At 34.9% G+C, this 19,451-nt stretch overlaps 1 protein-coding gene across 8 annotated transcripts in view; it reads left to right on the top strand.

Moving 5' to 3' along the window:
- KHDRBS2 (KH RNA binding domain containing, signal transduction associated 2) overlaps positions 1-19,451 on the top strand; it is a 378,305-nt gene that overhangs the window by 317,589 nt on the left and 41,265 nt on the right. For 7 of the 8 annotated variants that reach the window (XR_010830533.1, XR_010830531.1, XR_010830534.1 and 4 more), the window contains exon 8: positions 9,384-9,442. Coding sequence is in view for 2 of the 8 variants with exons in the window: in XM_066994744.1 (XP_066850845.1) it covers positions 9,384-9,442 (59 nt within the window). In the remaining 6 variants the exon portion in view is untranslated. Of the gene's footprint in view, positions 1-9,383; positions 9,443-15,806; positions 16,111-19,451 lie in introns of those variants that run through there. The other variant, XM_066994743.1, reaches the window with a different exon arrangement.

Raw genomic sequence — 19,451 nt, forward strand, 5'->3', positions numbered from 1 at the left:
CATGGACCACAGTTCATCCCATGTCAGTTATGTGATTTAAGGTACAATCACTTCAGTGCTGAGACACTGCAAAATGATTTAGGAAGAAAAGCAAAGAACATCTTATCAAGCTAAATCTCCAGGAATTATTTACATCAACAGGGTGTATTTACCTGAGCTCCAAATCAACCTGTTTACCCTTGTTTGACTGCCAGGTATCAAGACTTCATATGTACATCTAATTCCAGAGATGTCTTCTTCACAACCACAGTGCTGCAGGTGAAATAGCTCTTTCAGACTAGTACAATTCTAAAACCAGCAGTACATAATTATGCTGGGGATACAAGTTATTTCATGTATCCTATCAAGGGACCGTTCTTCTCTTCTAGCTCCTTTTGGACTCAGGAAAAAATGTTTCTATGTTTCAGTAACAGAAATTTACTTTAGGGAAAAAAAAAATAGTAGTAAAACAGAACTACAGTGCTTGGGAATGTCCCCCAGTGCAGATTTAAAACCACATTTGACAAATTGCAGTAAATAATTATGTAAATAAATTTGTGTCTGCCTAGAGGCAGATGAAATGATCTAGGTGACATCCTGAGGTCTCTTCTACATCTATCTTCTGTTACCTTTTCCCCTTTTTGCTCATGCATAACTAAGTTTATTTCAAGATAACAACACAGGATAATCCAATTAAATTCAGGAAACTGTTCTGTTGCAAGTATAAAGAAAGTAACCCAATTTTAAAACTCCAGCTTGCTTTGAGTGGTTTGTGTGACTGACAGAAATCCTTTTATGAACAACTAAAGTAAGTCTGATATTTCAAGCTCTAAATACATAATGAATTCATTCATAATAGGGTAAGACACTGACGTTCGTATGTTTTGCATATCGTATTAAATTGCAGTAAATCCATTCCTTCAGGATGACCTCATAATAACGATATCAGATCTTAAATTTTCACAGATAACATTTTCATCTAGATATATAAATGTACACAAACTGAAATCTATAATACATTTCATAATGCAGTACAATGCAGTACTGGATGAACTTTCTGGTTTTAGACTGTTTCCTTAGTTATGTTGAAAAGGTGCCAAATTCATTAGGGGGAGAAATCCTAGATACAAAACTATCAAGAAAATGAACAGTTAGTAATTTTATTTGACACTACAAAGGAAATGAATCATGGCCTACTCATCTGAAGCATAAACTATCTAATGTGCTACTTTTACTTTCAAGTATTGAAGTGGACTTCTTACCACAGTACCAGAGTACATGAAACAATGGTTAACGCAAATTGCAAAGCAAAACCTGTTTTGTCAGCCTTCTCACTGTCATCTGTAGTCACAAGAAGAATAAATAATTCTGCCAAGATTCTGCAAGAGTGAACTGCTAAAAACCTTCTGCTTTGGATGTGAGGGAACAATAGCAGCAGCATTTAGATTTTTTACGGCTTTTACTGACATAAGGGCTGTATTGGAGCAGTTTACAGGCAGTTTACAGGCCACGTTTGTCCCTGTAAGTGACGTTAAGAGTGTTAATTCATTAGCATCATTGTACAGTCTAGCAGTCCAAGCAGGGGATCAGCACAGTGCTACTGAAAAGCTTATGCTTTCTTCAACGAACTTTGAGTCAAAAATCCTCAAAAGCTTCTTACATACATGGTGGAAATGTCTCTTTTGTTCTGTTTCAGGCTTTGGCTAAACAGATGTTAAAACCTTACTAAAAGTAGAACCTTTTCTGATATATCTTTTGAAGGAAAACTTCATCTGGAAACTTTTGAAAAACTAATCAGAAGTTACTTGGAAAAAAAACATTGCCAGTAGCAAATAGCTGTTGTATAGCAGGTAAATTCTGATTCCTATTTACAGATTTAGTCTTCAGCACTGTAAAGTTTTCATGCTTAGATAACAGGGAAGCCTACATATTTCCCACAAGATATTCAAATTATATCAGTTTCCTTACCTACTGATAGACATTCTGCAGGGAGAAGCCCAGGGGGTTTCTAGTAATTTCCTATCTCTTTCCAATGTCTCTAGTGTGTCTGTACCTACCCCTTGTAGGTGCAGTGCAGTTCAGCATTCCCTGTCTGTGGTTTCCAAATATCTACCCTCCCTCCAATTGAATCCCCAGCAATAATGCTGGGGAGGGATTTTCAAGCAAAAGGTGGAAGATATCTATGCTAACTGAATACCAAAGCAATTGAATATGGAACAAATATTTCTGAACAGTCTTAAGACAGAGAAAATCACAATGATATTTACATATGTCCTTTCCTAATGTCTTGTAATGTCTTGCTGAGGAGCTTTAGTAAACAGCATTTGTCAGATTTATATGTTGTGATTGTATTCAGAAGGAAAATACAGAGAGAGGTCAATGATCTTCCTTGAGGATAGAATGAGTTCAAATAAATGCTTAAAGCAATGAACAGATACACTTACTCGATCAACCAGTCCCACTGTTTCTTTAACTACTAGCTTTGTAAAAAGCTTCTGCAGAATAGGATTGGAGTGAAATGTCCATAGTTAAGTGAAACATTTTTGTCCTTAGTTGAGAAATGATAGTTAGACAGAACTGTGAATAATCAGTAACTTATTTATCAGATTCTCATGAGTAAATCTTTTGGCAATATGATTGGAGGTTTAATCATTTTTCCTTCGCATTCAAAATATTCCTGTATAGTTAAATATATAGACATATAAATATAATCCAAGCTGCAATAGGTACATTGGTTCTTTTTAAAATGCAATATTCTTTATTATTTTTCCCTATTATGCATTCTCTCACTTTTTAACCAGAATGCAATGTATTTATACTTTGTCGTATTTCATTTTAGCTTTGTGCTTATATCCACCTGTTTTTAAATAAAGATTTCTCTGTATTTTATTTCCAACCCATTAAAATCAATCAAGCCAGGAAGCCTAGAATATGACATTTTATGTATCTTCACAGCAATCCACTTACGGCATTCATCATCAGAAACTGTTTTCAAATGCCACTTCTCATTTACTTGATTCTATGAGCAAAATGAAAATTTAGCTGCTCTGAAGTAGAGAAAAGTTTTTTTTCTCTAAAACTGGGTGGGATTCCTAAAATTCTGTATCACTCCCTTTGTAAATACTATGTCTGCAGATATTTTATATTATATTCTGAAATAGTAATAATTTTGCGTGTATGAGAAAAATACAGAGGGATGGAGAATATTTTAATAGAAATCCCCATGTGTCTGTGGTTGTAGCCCATAAATGGAATTTTGGTTTCTATTTCAAACTTTGCAAAAACTTCAGAATCCAAAATCATCTTGCAATTCAGAAGGCTCTCTGCACATATCCTTTACAGCTCTACTGGCTTAATTATTTATTATTTTTTTTAATCAGAGTTGCAGTAACATGAACTCAAAGAAATAAACACTGGAGACAGATGAGATCTAGTTCAACTTCAGGCATATTGTAAGCTACAAAATAAGTCCAGGGAGTATTGTAAAGGAGATATTCTTCTTAGTTAAAAATATGAATACTATCAAAATTGAGCTTTCAGATAAAAAAAAAAAAAAAAAAGGAAACTTTACCCACTAAATTGTTCACCATATTATTCCATTAGTTCTGAAGAACTGTTTAGTAAAGGTCCATATTTATGATTTAAGGATGAATCCTACAAGTTCCTTTATTCAAAAGACTCCTCATCTTTCCTATAGATGTAATGCTTAATTAAACAGAGATGATCCAGTAAGTCTTAGATTCCTAGGAAGATTATTTCTTTGTTTACACATTTCCAATATGAAATATTATGAAATATTATTTTATAAAAATTGCATATATTGCAGTTCATGTAAGTGCAACTTTCTCTCACTTCTCTTCCAAGAAGAAGGATGCTGCTTTGTGTAAACAACTCTTCTTTCATTGTCAGCTATAAGTTAAATCCTGCTGACTTGACTGCTTCTGTTATGTAGGAGGGAGAAGCATTACAAATGCAGTCATACATGAAACAACTGGAATAGTATTAGACAGGATCCTGTTAGCATAAGAGATACGTATTTGATTGTATCATTTATCAGTATTTAAAACTGAAAATTCTGCAAGATGCTCAACAGAAATGATATTGGAAAAGAGGGAGGTAATGGGAGATAGGATACCAAGACCTCAAAGGATCCACCTGAAGAAATGAAAAAAGAATAAGAGTTGTCTAAAAGGTTGAATCCCACCTCTAGGGGTTCTTATAAGTCATCTAGTGCGTTAGCTTGACTTGAGAATCTGTTATGTGAAGCTAATACAGACTGGGATATAGATATAAAGAGAGCTGTAATTTTATTTCTCTGTATTTGTCTAAAATATCGATGCTAACTGCGCAACGCAAAGGCAGGAATCTCTCTTCAAAGACTGCCAGTCCTAAAACACATTGGTTCATTCTCACATTGTCAAGTGACAACACGAGGAGGGAAGTCTCTCAAGAGTTATTCAAAGTATAGCATGGAAGCTTTTCATCTGTTTGCTTATGAATCTAGCTATGGAACTTCACTGGCATGAGCTGAATCTCTAGTTTGGACCAATTCAAGTACTTCACCAAAGAATCCTGGTTATTACCTAATGTGTGAGTTATAATTCCAAGGCTGATCAAAATTTTCTAATTTGACTAACTCTTTCCTAAACATTTCCTAATAAAAAGTTAATATAAGATTCTAGTGTATAATCTTCCAGCTAAAGAGTGCAACCATTATGAAAGAGAAGCAAGTTATAATAATATGCATTTACAGCAAAAATAAATAAATAATCATCTGCTAAAGATCTAGCTCAACAGGTTTTAATCAAAAGCTGTTAGATTCTTAAGATCTTTCAGGATAGACTATAGAACACACTTCACCAGGTATCTATATGGAACCATGCATTTGCAGTGTTTAAAACAGACCAACCCTTTCTTGTACCTATCAACTCTGGCTGTTAGTGTGACCACTGCATGTCCACAACCACATTTTGTGCTCCACAGTTAGAGAACAAGCTAGAGAATTTAGATGTTTATCAGTGAGTGAAAGCAAAGAACAAAAAGAGAAGAAAAAGATACATGAGAGAACACAAAGAACTCAAGTTCTTCAATTCTTGCAATGTTCTGCTGCCTTATATTAGAGAAGCTGCAAGAGCAGCCAGGGAGCCAAAAGGTAATTCTGCTGACCCTGTGTCTTTTGCCAGCAGCTTCCTTCAGGTACAGGAAGAGATCAGTCAAAGGCTAGTGCAGTCTATTCGTTAATATTGTGATTTTCCATATCTCAAACCATTGATCGCTGAGTGGTGAACATCAATCCTCCCTCAGGTAGTTTGTTGACCCCAAGAGTTAAGGTTTTGTGACTTCAATCTTAACTCCTTTGTTTGCATTTCTCTGCTTATACCATCTTAAAGCACTATTCTCCAAAGCCTTTTGAGCTGTTTGGTTTCCTATGGGTATTGACACAAGTTGCACTTTAATTTTGCTTAGTTTCTGTAAATTTGAAAATGTCCCACCTAATGAGAGATTAAAAGCCAGTTGCTGTTTAAGTATACAGTCTCTGCATTTAATGTATTGTCATTTCATAGGAGCACCAGATAATTCTGGTTGGAAGGAATTCAGGAGGTCCTTAGTGCTCAAATAAAGAACATTTTTATTCTTTTCTTTGGAACTGATCTGTCTTTATCTGCCTGAAAAGATGTTTGATCCCCAGACTTTAAAATGGGTTCAAAAGCACTAACCAAGAGCTACAGTTAAGTTAAAAATAAATATAAATATATTATGATTATGAAGATTAATGGTATATACATTATAAATATTCTTGTCCGCTAACCACGGAATCATATATCCTAGTTCTGAAAATTTAATCTAGGTAGAGGAAAATTTTATCAGAGGTTCTAATGTTGAAAAACAATTGGGATATAAAAATAATTAAACTATTTGTAAGACTCAGAGTCCCATATATGTAATTTTTTCCACAAGTGGTACATATAGAAGGTAAGTCTAAGTCATGGCACATTGTCCCCTGTGTTTCAGAGTTGTGGTGTTAAAGTATAGTGCAATACTTTGAAAATTTAGGAATAAAATCTGTGAAGTTGTTAATGAGTTAATCTTATCCACATTATAAAATGTATTGCATCATGCTTTCAGGTGGGTACTTGAATTTTAGTAAATTACACTTAATCTTGCTTGAAAGTAATAAATGCTAATGATAGATAATGATGTCTTGTTTCCAATTAGCACTGCCAACAGAACCTGAGGTTTCTAGAATTCACGATCACTGCAGTTTTCAGGAACTGTCTGAAAACGTTAAAATTATATAAACAAGTTTTTATTTATGCTGAATTCATTTGCTGTTTTTTTCCTTCCATAGCTGGGCACAATGCAAATGAATTATGTTTATCTGTATTTTAATAATAATAATAATAAAAAAAATAAGACCTTATGTATGTAGAACCATGTTCTATCACCCATTTTTCTAACATTCATTGTTCACTTTAATAAAACACATAGCAAAATGTTTACAAATAAATGCATATAATAGATTTATAGTGAATATTCAGAAAGGTTTAAAATAGAGCAGACTAATGAATGAACAGTCTGGCTCACAAGACGTCTTTAAATCGGGTATTTCGTACTAAGTACTAACAAATTCACCCCAGTTATTGTTCAAAACACTATCTAAATATGAGTTACCAATGAATTTGAAATATTTTCATTCCAATGAAAACATGCATTATTCAAGGAAAAAATTTGGAGAACTTAGATATTGTGCTATGAATTACGCGTTTTCAGAAACAGTTTAAGGATTGTGCTTACAAACATCAATTTTTCAGTATACAACAAATCATTTCCTTTCTACAGCTGCAATACAGCTTGTTTCTTATTTTAATGGTTTGCATATTGACTTTGAATTCTGTTTATAATGTATTTAATTTCCAAATATTTTCTGTGCAGGATTTTTATCTCTCATTCTTATTGTCTGTATGACTGTGTTGTTTTTTTTCTCAAATAAAAAAATACAACAACCATAAGGTAGCAAGGAATTTTTACCTGCTCTTACAAGTGTTACATTTTGCTAGATGTTATACTGATGGCAATCGCTCAAGTGACCAGTGAAAGGGGGACTGCTGTTGATAACTTACTGGCCTTTGGATTGGGTCCAAAATGCACTCATCTAAAAGCTGACCTTTGGATGCACTTTGTTTGTAAAATATAAGAGGAAGAAATATTAGGATCTTATCCACTGACAGAAGATTAGAGTTCTATGATTTCTTTTCCTATAACCCACCTCACTATTCCAACACCCTCCTCTACCAAGAAAAAGCTACAGTATGCCAAAATGATGATGCTTAAATTGTATTAGATGAGATTTTTTATGCCAGATCTGGGTGGTATGTCAACTGTCTGTTCTGAACATTTCAAACATTTTCTTAGGTCTAAAACCATGAACTCTGTAGATATGACTGGATTTATCCCTGATTTTGACTACCCAATTCACCCTGGATAGTCCTGTAAATTGTATTATAATTGGCTACTAAAATCATTGCAAAAATGCTACAGAATGTTTAGTGTGTTCAACAAATAAAAAGATGTATTCTTCCTGTCTGTTTCTAAAGTCTTGCACAACTTCAAGAGAAGGGTGTATATGTTTGGATAATTACTTTTCAAGCAAACTGGATGACTCTACTGTGGTTATGCTCAGATGGCATTGGGAAAAATTTTTAAATGAATTTTCATTCATGTCACTCATAAATCCACTTTCTGTTTTAGTAAATGAATTTCATGTCTAAGATATTTACATCAGTGCACTTTCTGCTCACATGAATGAATGAATGAATGCTGGCTAAGTTAGTAATGCACAACAATTATCATTGCATTTTTTGTTCAAAATCAGAACAAACAAAAAACCGATACACAATATTTGTAGCTCAAAACTGACTATGAGAGTAGTACCAACCCAGTCAGGGAATGTTGTGTCCCAAATCAGAATAACTTGACTGTCAGTTATCAAACACATGCAATCAGTGCTCTCAAATGAGATACAGCACATGAATTATTCTCAGAAATTATTCCAGGAATAGCTATGAATAATTATTAAGTTCAAGACATTAAAAATCTGATTACAGGCAGTTGGTGAACAAAGTCAACATTTGTTTAAGAAAATAATTGTTACAGATTGTTTGTTTATGTCTATTCCATTTGTGAAATATTTTTCCTTACATTCCACTGTCAACTAAGCTTCTCTTTCAAGTGTAAACTAATATTTTTGAAGCAATAATCCAATATGGAAAATTGCCTGAGCAATAACGTTACAAATAGAGAAATAATGGGCTGGCTGCATGCTACTGTTGTTTTTGAAAGAATCCTTCTCACATAGTCTCCAAGGAAAAAGGAGCAAAAGTGACAACAAAAGAGTTAACAACAGGGAAATATTTTTTGTTTGTTTCCCTGCAGATAGAAGAAATACAATATCATATAATGCACTGAGATTGCAAGTTTTCTGGTCAGGTACTGACTCCTTTTAATGTCTGCCTGGTACCTGATAGCAGCAGTAGTCTGATCTTGAATTTGGTTCCAGGTACCAAATACAGAATTCAAACCATGAATTATAATAGCAGTAAAGCAAGAGTGTGATTAATTCCGCTCCTGTTTCAATATGTATTAGAGGTCAAATTTTCTGGGTGCCTACTTCAAGGGGATTGCTGATTATCAAGTTCTTACTATGATCTGTAATCCTTTGGTAACATGCTGATACAACAATACTTGATCTTTTTAATTAACAAAAAGCAATCAAAATGTTCTTTTGAAACTGATTTTCCACTCCTTAAACCTTTAAATATGTGTTTTATTACTACTGTGTAAAACTTTGCATGACTGTCAGTAACTGCATAAGCAATAGGCCTGTGCAGGAGCAGTGGAAACATTCTTCTTCAGGATAAAAGCTGAAAAACTGTCAGTGTTCGCAGTAAAAATAAGTGGTTTACAGGTTCCATACAGTACAATAAAGTTATCTTTGGGAAAAAAAGAATGCTGAATTTGATACTGCATAAATGTTTGGAATTACAGGTAAATGGGTTTACACCTCTTCTGGCAGTTTAACAATAGTGAGTAATAAAGTGGATAGACTGTTTTCATACTTTATTTTTGCAAATAGAATTTCTGACAGTGTTTGTCACATCTCCTAGCTTTATGTATTTAGGGACAATTTTACCTTATGCTTAACAGATAAAGAATGTGATTTTATTTATTATATCTATTATCATCATTAATACCTTCTTCTTTACATTTTCATAGTTTTCATTATCCCTGAAACTAGCTGGACTATGCTATCATGTAAAAGTATTAAAATACATTTCATTTTCTGTGCTCTATTTTGAGTTGCTTACCCATGACAATAATAACATGCCTATCTGAATCTTTTCCAGTGTGCCTGAATATTATGATTATGGTCATGGAACAAGTGAAGAGGCTTATGACAGCTACGGTAAGGTCTCTTCTGTCTTTCGCAAAAGTGTGAAATCAAAAGAAAAATCTGTCATCGACAACTCAGAAATTACTTCCACGTACTTTTCTTTCTCTCTGTGCTTTTACAAAGGCCAAACTTAATGGATTTGTGTGGTCCTTTTTGTGTGGTTTTAGGGTGTGGTTTGACTTACTGATGAAGGACCAGAAAATAGGGCAGATCCATTTTAACCAAAATTACAAAGCAAATTAATCAGTCATAGATCAGCTTTAACAGCAACATTGAAGTTTCTGCTCAGTGCCTGAATCACAGTGCTATGTTTCAGTCTGCTTGATGTGCCAATAGTCCTGTATATCTACTACTGCCATATGCATTTCAACCAGCAAGTTTTGCAATATTTTGAAGTATAGACTTGCTCAAAGGGGAAGAAGAGGGTGCTCCACCCCTGTGTGAACCCCTCCTGCACCAAGTGGTAGAGGAGCATAGGAGTATCCTCAGGCTGCATGAGGCAGTAAGGATAAAGAGAGCACTGAGTTGTTTGCATCTCTCCCCACTAAGTCTGTGTCTGAGACAGAATAATTCTTCTTCAAAAAAATAGAAGGCATGAGACAAAAAGACAATATCACTCCAATGTGTACAGCCAATTTTCTATATCAATTACTTGATATTAATGATGTATTTCAATAACTAATTAGAATCTATTCCATTTTTTCCAAGCATATTTTTATCAGTACATTTTACCATCAGATGACACAGTGAATCAGATGACAATTTCACTGAGACAAGACAGCAGTGCTGACTATTGTAAGCTTAGACACTGACCCTTGTGTATTCAACACAGCTATCATGCTTGATTTATTGGTACTAATAAAGTATTGTAAGTTCACATGGTGACTTCCAAAGCATTATGAAAATGAGAGCTGCTGGAAATGACACTGCAAGCAGAAGTTACATTAAGGGGTTATATAAGGATTGCTGCTTGAAAAAATAATTTTATTCATGCAGCTGTGAAGCAAATTTCACCATAATATAGAGTTGCAGTTTCCTTTGTATTTGTACAGCAATCACAAGACATTACCGGGACGCTGTCAAAATGATTGCATTGTATAATCAGAAATAACTTAATTTTTTATATAATCAGTATTCGCAATACATTTGGATAACATAATGTGCAGTCAAGCACATTTCCAGTTCTAAACAAGTAATAATAATAACATATCCATATTTATGTTTGTGCTTCAGTCACCCTCTGCCTTTTTTCCTCTTTGTATGTAGTTTTTTAATATCTGCAATGAAAGACCTCTCCTCCCCTTTACAGATTCCCTCTACATCCCTCCTTCCAGATGCGTTGCTAAGGTTTTGGGCAATGCAGAAAAGCACAGTCTCAGCACAGTAAGAATTACCCACTATTAAACTTTTAACTAGACTCCCCCACACCGATTCTATGTGTGCTTGGGCAAGCCATTTGAAGTAATGTCACTCTTCCTCCAATCCCTCATTTGTAAAACTAGAAGAATATTACTTGTTTTCCCAGCAGGGGGGTTGCAAGGGCTAATTAACTAAGGCTTACAAAGTGTTCAAGGAGTCGGATCATGACTAAATTTATGCTCCGCATGAAACTACTTTTTTTTTTTTTCCATTAAGCAGCTGAAACAAACTGAAAATATCTGGGTTTGCTTTGCTAGACTTGTCTCAAAATATGTGGTTGATAACTGTTGACTTACATTTTTGCATAAAGTATGTCCTGAGCTCTCAGTTGAATACAACATTCTGGAGTAGTTTTGCCAATAACCTGGAGCAAATGTGACAATGAAATAAGATTACAAATTACAATTTTTCTACTTTCTGAAATCAGGGAGAGACATGTATATGAGAGTTTGTGCTCCCATTGCTTCACGTTAGCAGATTAGTAAAATTGGTGTTTATATGTTTTGGAAAGCTGTGCATGAAATTTCTGCACCCCAAAGTTACCACTGTTTGTCTGAGGAGGTAATCTGAGTATACGCAGCTGTAGTTTTCTGAATGTTCTTTTGGATGTGTGTTCTCTCTGAACACACACTGTTGTTTTTCTTTCTGTTTCTTTTTTTTTTTTTTCACTGTCTCCCACTCAACCAATAACCAAGCAGTCTGGTGCCTCCCCTTCTCATCCTCATATAGCTTTTGCCCTAACTCTCCATTATGTCTCTCTTTTCTAATTCTGCTTCAGAATGTGTTGCAATTCATCATGAGACATCTGAATCCACCATACTGTATAAAATTATCTCCCCTATCGTATCTCAGTGTCCCACAGGAATCAACAATCTTGTTCTCTCACCTCTGTTCATTTTCACACCTTTTTTTACCTTCCACAATAAGACTATATCCCTCCTTCACAGTCCTTTCTGGTACACTTCTGTAGTTCAGAATTCCCCTAAATTCTGAATAAGACCACACACACATACAGCACAAATACTTTGAACCCATTTTCTTGTTGATGTCTATTACACATTTCCTGTAACTTGCCCTTTCACCTTTATTCTGTCAGTATCTGTATTATATATATATATTAAAAAAAAAAAAAGACTAGGTTGGCGTTTCTCTATTTTGTCTCATGCATCCTCTTGCTTCTAACTTATCTTTAGATGGTTCTGAATCCTGAGAAGGTTTTCTTTTATTCTGTTCATAAACTTGATTCCCCCAAATAGTAATGCTATGTAGTACTTACAAATTTGCCTTTATGTGTCATACAGAGCTCTCTGTATTTTGTTGGTTGATATAGTGCCATAGTAGCTCCATACAAGCTGCCTGCTATAGCTTTTCTTTCTTCTGAGAAATATCAGGTGTTTTATGTCTCATGGGTTCTTTTATGCTCATTTTAAAAGAGTGCAGTGAAGTCTGATTGTGGGTACTCTTCTCAGAAGTTGTTTAGATTTATGCATTTTTGCAAAACGGATGCAAAAATCACACGTGTTTCAGAGCAGAGTCCACCTGAATGCCATGTCATTCTCAAAAAGTTCAGCTCTCTTTTATGTAGATGTAGGTACCAAGCAAAAAAAGGCCTGTTACTTGTCTGAGGCTAGGCAAGATGGATTCTCACACGCTATCTCCCGCTGTGGAATCTACACCTTGAGTTAATCATCATGAACTCCTTGTTCACTTTCTTATGTGAAGTTCCTGAGAATTGAATCCCCTACAAATCCAACCAGGAAACCTCCCAGGGTAATAGCAAAGGCAGCTGAGAGAGATATAAGTAAAATCCCACTTTTTCCTGTGACTTAGGGTCATTCTATGAACAAAAATTCATAGCACGGATCCTCTTATGCAGCTAGTCACTTAAACTCCTTACGGTGATTTGATATCCTTGTCACCCAGACTCTCAGAAGGATCAAAGTTAAAATGCTTCAAAATTATTCCCCGCAGAAGCTTTGGAGCATCTGGGAATGTTCTGTTAAGGAATTATGAGATTCCTGCAAATTTTCGATGGGTTCAGGATTATACAGCTACTGCTAGAGAATTTCAAAGATCCATGTTTTGGACTTGGGAACAAATACTTGGACATATGCATGAAATCTTCTGGATATAGCCCTTACAGGCTTTATTATTTTTACTGACAAATTTCTTTAGAAGTTAGTTTAAAATTGAAAGACCATTTACTTAAACTACTGTGCAATTTTCTAAAACATAAAGTAGCCTCACCTCTAATCACACTTAGTAACCATTTATGATACTTATCTTGCTGAAGTACAAAAAAGGCATTTCATTCACTGGATAGAAGCAATCTAAAGGAAAAGCCCTTTGTAAACCATTCAACTCATTTCATTCTGATTTTCCCTGTTCTATAGAGAAACCAGCATTCCTGCTACAAGTGTTATGCTGCTTGTTAGCCCACTCTAGAAGGATAACAGATATAGCATGACTTGTTAGCAAGCACATCCTATATCTTATAAGCTATATTAATTATATCTGTCTGACCTCACAGATGTTTCATCTGAATGCTGTTTCTTCCTTGAACTGCTCAGAGTACTCAAGATGTTGTTTGCCAGACACAGTTTCTGCCTAGCTTCTACCAAAGGAGGGAAGCTCTTGCAGAGTATCTCTGCCAGTTCCTCCCACAGAAAGCTGAAGAGGCTCCTGCCTCTGTTCCCAAAGGTTCATACTGCCATATTGAGTATGGAAGAAAGTAAGAGTGTGCCCACTGTCAGATGCTGTAGTTCACAACCCAGTGCAGGTACTGCTTTCTGTATTAGCTGGACAACAGGGATTTATGTTTTTATGTCAAGTCACAAATCACAGTATCTCAGAGACATATGCGCTTCTGCTGCTACTACTAAAAGAACAGGAACCTTAGGAAAAGGGTGAAAGAAGAGTGTTGAAGTCTATAGCACCCTAAACTGCTACAATTATTCTAGAACACCACCTGCCAAAGGCCTTAGGCAAGAACTGAGAAGGTTAATCTGTATCTTGTCTCCTGTACAAAGAGAGAAGAGATAAGTGAATTCCACACACACTTCTGTTGCTATACAGCAAAACGTGGCAAGGCTGATCACATTTGACACCATGCAGCAAGGAGACATTATTTCAGTGTAACTATCATCAACAAAATTAACCATAGAATCAAGGAATGGCTTGGGTTGGAAGGAACCTTAAAGATCATCTAGTTCCAACCTACCTGCCATGTGCAGGGATGCCAGCAATTTTTAGGAATGTTTATGAAACTGGAAAATTTGTCTTGGTCAAAATACTCAGGCTTAACAAACTCTACGAATCCTAAGAATGAAATTGTTCAAGCTCAAAAATCCCAAGTGCTATTCCTTAGAAATGGCTAATATCAGGAAAAACTAGAACAGGACAAATGCAAAGTAGTACTTCAGCTTGTACAATATCCCAATCTTTCCCACTTCTGGCAAACTGAGGGACTCCCTAGGCCAAAGATGTGCCACATCACTGTGTTTTGTAGTCACTGTCCCATTCTCTTCTACTAGTTAGTTTAACTGCTTTTTTCACTCTGTTTTAGCATCCACAGAAATTCATGGAGAAACATTCAACAATGTAATTACTCATGCCTTAAAATGTACTTCCTTTTGGTTGTTTTAAAACTAGCTCCTGATCATGTTTGCAATTTTTCACTGTATTGTAAAAAAAAATAATAATTATTATTATTCTCTAGTCACATTCATAATGTCTTTCATTTATTTACAGTATTTTGTCATTCCTCAGTCAGAATTCATTTCTCACTGTTTATTCTGATGCCAGTAAAAGGGAAAAAAAAAAAAAAAACACCCCAAACCTTTTCATTTTTTCACAGTTTGTTTTAACACAAATTAGAGGTACCCTAAAAAAATAAGTCAAGCATTAGCATTAGTCAATCATTTTTGCTTTGAACTCAAAAAATATTCTATTCACCAAAAATGAAACAGTAGTAGATATTTTTGCATTTAACTGAGAAACCTGAGGAACTCTTCATTTCATCAAAAATTATTTTTCTATCTTATAAAATTTGCAAGCTAAATAAATGCCTTGCTCCATTCATCAGTCTTAGGGGAAGAAGAAAAAATAAATTTTATATTCAGATTCATTTACTGATAAATGACAAAAATATTTTGGATTCAGAAAAAAAAATACTAGGAGAAAGCATATTTGGCTCATTTTTTATTTACTGTAAATTATTCAGGATTTTTTCTCTTTTTTTAAAATGTGTGCATTTTTCTCCAATTATAACATTTTGTAGTGCATATTATACCCCGTTTTAGCATTAAGCTCTCACTTGTAAACAACTAGTATTTGGTTTTAGGATAATTCTGTCTTGTATAAAAATTAGAAAGCATAACTGTTTGATATAATTCCTTTTAATGTAAAACACCATTTAAGTTGTAAAATGCTGCCACAATGATTTAACTGACTATTTAGAAATAATTCTCTGCCAGTCATTTAATACAAGAGCTTAATAGTTTTGATGACAAATAGTTTACTAAGTAATACTCTACCCAAACAACACTTTATAAAAAATTCTTTACAGGGCTTTATAGGGCTAAAAGCTAAAAATATACAACAATGCTCCACTAGTTTTTGACTATCTTGTTTACTTTTTAATTTTGTGTTTTTCTGAGAAGTACATTAACCAGTATTTTTTTTTTTTTGGTGGGAAGGTCAGGGTGGATAACAATGATAGTTTCTGCTGAACAAATAAAAGCAAAAATGAATATATAGTTATAAAATTTAGGGAGAAATATATGGAGAGATGAAACTTCAGGAATTCCAATAAACAAATAGGTTGGTTAAAGAGATGTTATTTTATGAAACATAAAGTCTAATAACTTATTATAAGACAAGTGTGCTCATTTCGTGGAGAAACTCAAGTAACTACCAAACTTGTGTGAAATATACCCTTCATTATTTAATATGGCAGTGACAAAAGCACATGAAGCCATGCTGCAGTGTATACAGAAAAAGTGTTTTGTGAATTCTGAAGAAGCACCTAGCAATTGCTCTGCAGGTGAAGGTAAGAAGTTTGTTCAGCTGTCAATCCAAGTTCCTTCCTTATTTCTGATGGTCACATTGATATTGTAGGTCATTGGTCCTATTAATCACCAAGCATTTGGTGCTAAGGGTTTCTTGCCTTTTTTATTTTTATTTTTTTTTTTTGGTAGCCTAGCACCATTTAAGTCTTCAGGCTTCAAATGTAGGAAATGAAGCGCTCAATTAAGGTAGCAACTGATATCTAGATATAAGAGACAGGTCTGATTCTCCTTGTTATATTGTTTGACTTCACATAGCTTGTGAAGTTTACACATTACAGGAAAGATCTTTACTAATACTAATTGATAAAGCTTTGCTAATGTGAACTGATTGTTCATTTATATAGTCTGAACTTATATATGTTTGGTATCTGATAGAAGGTATCACTGGCAAGGTACTAAAGAAAAAAATAACTTGTTTCCAACTGATAGAACATCTTAGCATTGAGTAGGCATCTCAGAGATAAGTTTTAGAACAAGATCTTTTGTTTTCGTCTTTTGAAATTTTGCATTTCTCTCTATAAAGTTTTAGCTTCAACAGGAAAAGACATAGCATACCAAATCAGTCTGCTTCAGGCCAAGAGGCTGAACTGAGCTCTGTTTAGCTGTAAGTTCATATACTCTTTTTTTCTGTTAAATCTTTGATACTGGACAATAGCTAAAATGCCAAGAGGCAGCAGGTGTCAGATTGTCCTGGTGTGGTAGAGTTTTTTCTGCTGAGCCTCAGCAGAGCAACCAGCAGGCAGGTTAGTGCATTCTGGGTGCTTCTACACTAGCGCAGGAACAGGAGGGCACTTTTGAACGAGATTTACTAATTGTCTTCATTTATTACACTTCTTTTCATGTAACTGAGTAGATTTAAAATACTTTTAGTTTGATTTTTAGTTTGAAACTAAACCAGTTGCTCTTATACTATTTGTAAGCAATCAGTCCAGAGGCTCAAACTAGGGCTGGTCTGAAATGGAAAAAATCTTCTACAAGCCATGCAGTGTGAACATCAGGTCCTCAACATCAGCTGTTTCACTCTGCAGATCATTCCTTTTGCATGACAAGCTGCAACAGGGGAGGCTCAGGTTGGATATCATGAAAAGGTTCTTCACCAAGAGGGTGGTCATGTACTGGAACAGGCTCCCCAGTGACATAGTCACGGCACCAAGCATGTCAGCGTTTAAGAAGTGTTTGGACTTTGCTCTCAGTCATATGGTCTGAATTCTGATTTTTGGGTAGACCTGTGTGGAGCCAGGAGTTGGACTCGATGATCCTTGTGGGTTCCTTCCAACTCGGGATATTCTATGATTATATGATTCATGCACTACCTGATAATATTGATATAGCGTGTGAGTCCTGGTGTCTTCCCAGTGGCCCAGATCAATGAACTTGCCAGATGTGCCATGGATCTCTTCCAGAAGTTGCCCTTGTGCCATGAAACTTCAGGCCTACCTTTATTTTGGGGAATAAAAAGGCATCTAGTCTCTCCCTGATCATGAGGTAGATGAGCATCTTCCTAAGAAGACCTGGAAACTCAGAAGTGCTCCTGAGTCTTCCCGTACAGATCTCCACTTTTCCTCCACCAGAAGCAGGAGTCATTGAAAATTTCTACTGAATGTGGACATACATGTCATACAAATTGCTTCTCATTAATGTTCTATTTCAATCATTTCTATACTTACTATGGTACCAGAGAGCCTGTGTACCTCAGTTCCTACACTGTATGACCAAATAAACTGTTAAAAACATTTCCTTAATTTCCTGCAAAATTTTATCAAATCTTTTACTGGAGAAATCATCTTAGCTATATCTCAAATAGTGTTCATTCCCTGAGATTTATTATTTTCATAAGAGAGTGATTGTGAAAGTCTTCAAGAAAAGGAACACATTTTAAATTCACATCAGCTATGATGGCTGCTGTGGGGACAGTACTAAAGATGCTGCCGTTTTGTCAAATCACTGTTTTAATTAAGTTGTAACTCTTTAGAAAGTTCCATATTTAAATCTGTCACATTCTTTTAGTTGACTGTATATCCTAAAACTTTTATACTTCAGTTGATATACTACTACATTGCAAATATATATATATGCATGTAGCAGCAGCAAAGAGTGCTCTTAATTTATAGCAACTTGTTGCTCTATTACTCCTGAATTATTAATCATTTTTATATGACAGAATAAGAATAAGTAAATTATGCAAAACTTTCTTATCAAATGCAGTATTTCACACAGTAATTTCACTGACTTTCACCATGGGAACTGTAGTTTTGGAGAACCTAAGTGGAAAGTCCTTATTTCCTTTCCTTCAAGTTCTTATTTTCATTCATTATTTCTTTTTGCAGATGCTCACTGCAAAAGTGGCTGAAGCCCTGTAAGAAATTGCCTTCTCCTATACTCATTACTGCTCCTCTTGCCAACATTACTTGTGCCACAGTAATCATCTCATCTGCTTCAGTGCAGTTGCATGGATGGTTTCTTGATGGTTTCTTTGATTCTCCACTTAGAAGAATCAGTTTAAGCCAGGGAAGTTCACAATACACAGTAAATTTAGAGTACCCATGTCGGCTAATTAGCTAGCCCTCCTGAAGGGAAAGTAGCATCAAGCACAGGGAGAGTGTTTTTTTGAAACAGTTACAGCTAAGTCCACAAAATAGACTATTAAACCAGGAGGTTTTCCTACCATTTCAGGTTTTTGAGCCATATATATTGCATATGCAAACTTGACTTTATGTAGGTTTAGTAAAAACAAGTGCTTTTTAGTATGGTATAAGTAAACTTAGTGGTTTTCAGACTGTGTTTCAAAAATAGTTTTTGTCCTCTGACACAAGTCCATATTTAAATAAAAATCACCATTTGTGATTTGAAAGATAGCCACTCCAGTTATTCTTCTTTCAAAATTGTAAATGCACAGACATCAAGGGAGAAAATCTTGAGCATGTTGTGGGCTTTGCATATAAGCAAAAAGAGACCAAAATAAAAACAAAAAAAACTATGCAAATTGTATTCTTATAAAATAAGGCAAAGCCCGTTCTCGTTTTTGTTTGTTTGTTTTGTTTTGCTTTGCTTTTTTTGTCTAAAATAATATATACCTGTCCAATTATGGTACAAGTGACACTATATTTTCTGAGTGGATTTATGGGGTGAAATGCTGGCTTTGTCAATGTTAGCAGAACTTTAGTCACTAGCCTGAGTAGAAAAAAGTTTCCAAGCATTGCTTAGCACTGTGCCTCCACCCATCTTTTCCAGGAGGAAGTTTGGAGATTTACGAGAAAGACAGGACAAATTGAATTATCCAAAGAAAATCATTCTAATTTTCAGTGTTCTCATTTTAAAGTTAATTGTCTGGTTTCTATTGGGTGTTCTACTAAGCACATCTATAGCACTTTTCTTTTACCGCTCAGACAATTAATTACATTTCAGAACACTCCAGGGAGGTAGGTATTCCTGTCTCATTTTACTGGTGAGGCAGCCATACCATAATAAATAAATAAATAAATAAATAAAAATAAAAAAAAAAATCCAAAGTCACTGAGCAAATAAGGAGAAGA

This window comes from Anser cygnoides, chromosome 3, assembly GCF_040182565.1.
Source record: "Anser cygnoides isolate HZ-2024a breed goose chromosome 3, Taihu_goose_T2T_genome, whole genome shotgun sequence".
In the NCBI taxonomy this organism is placed as follows: Eukaryota; Metazoa; Chordata; class Aves; order Anseriformes; family Anatidae; genus Anser; species Anser cygnoides.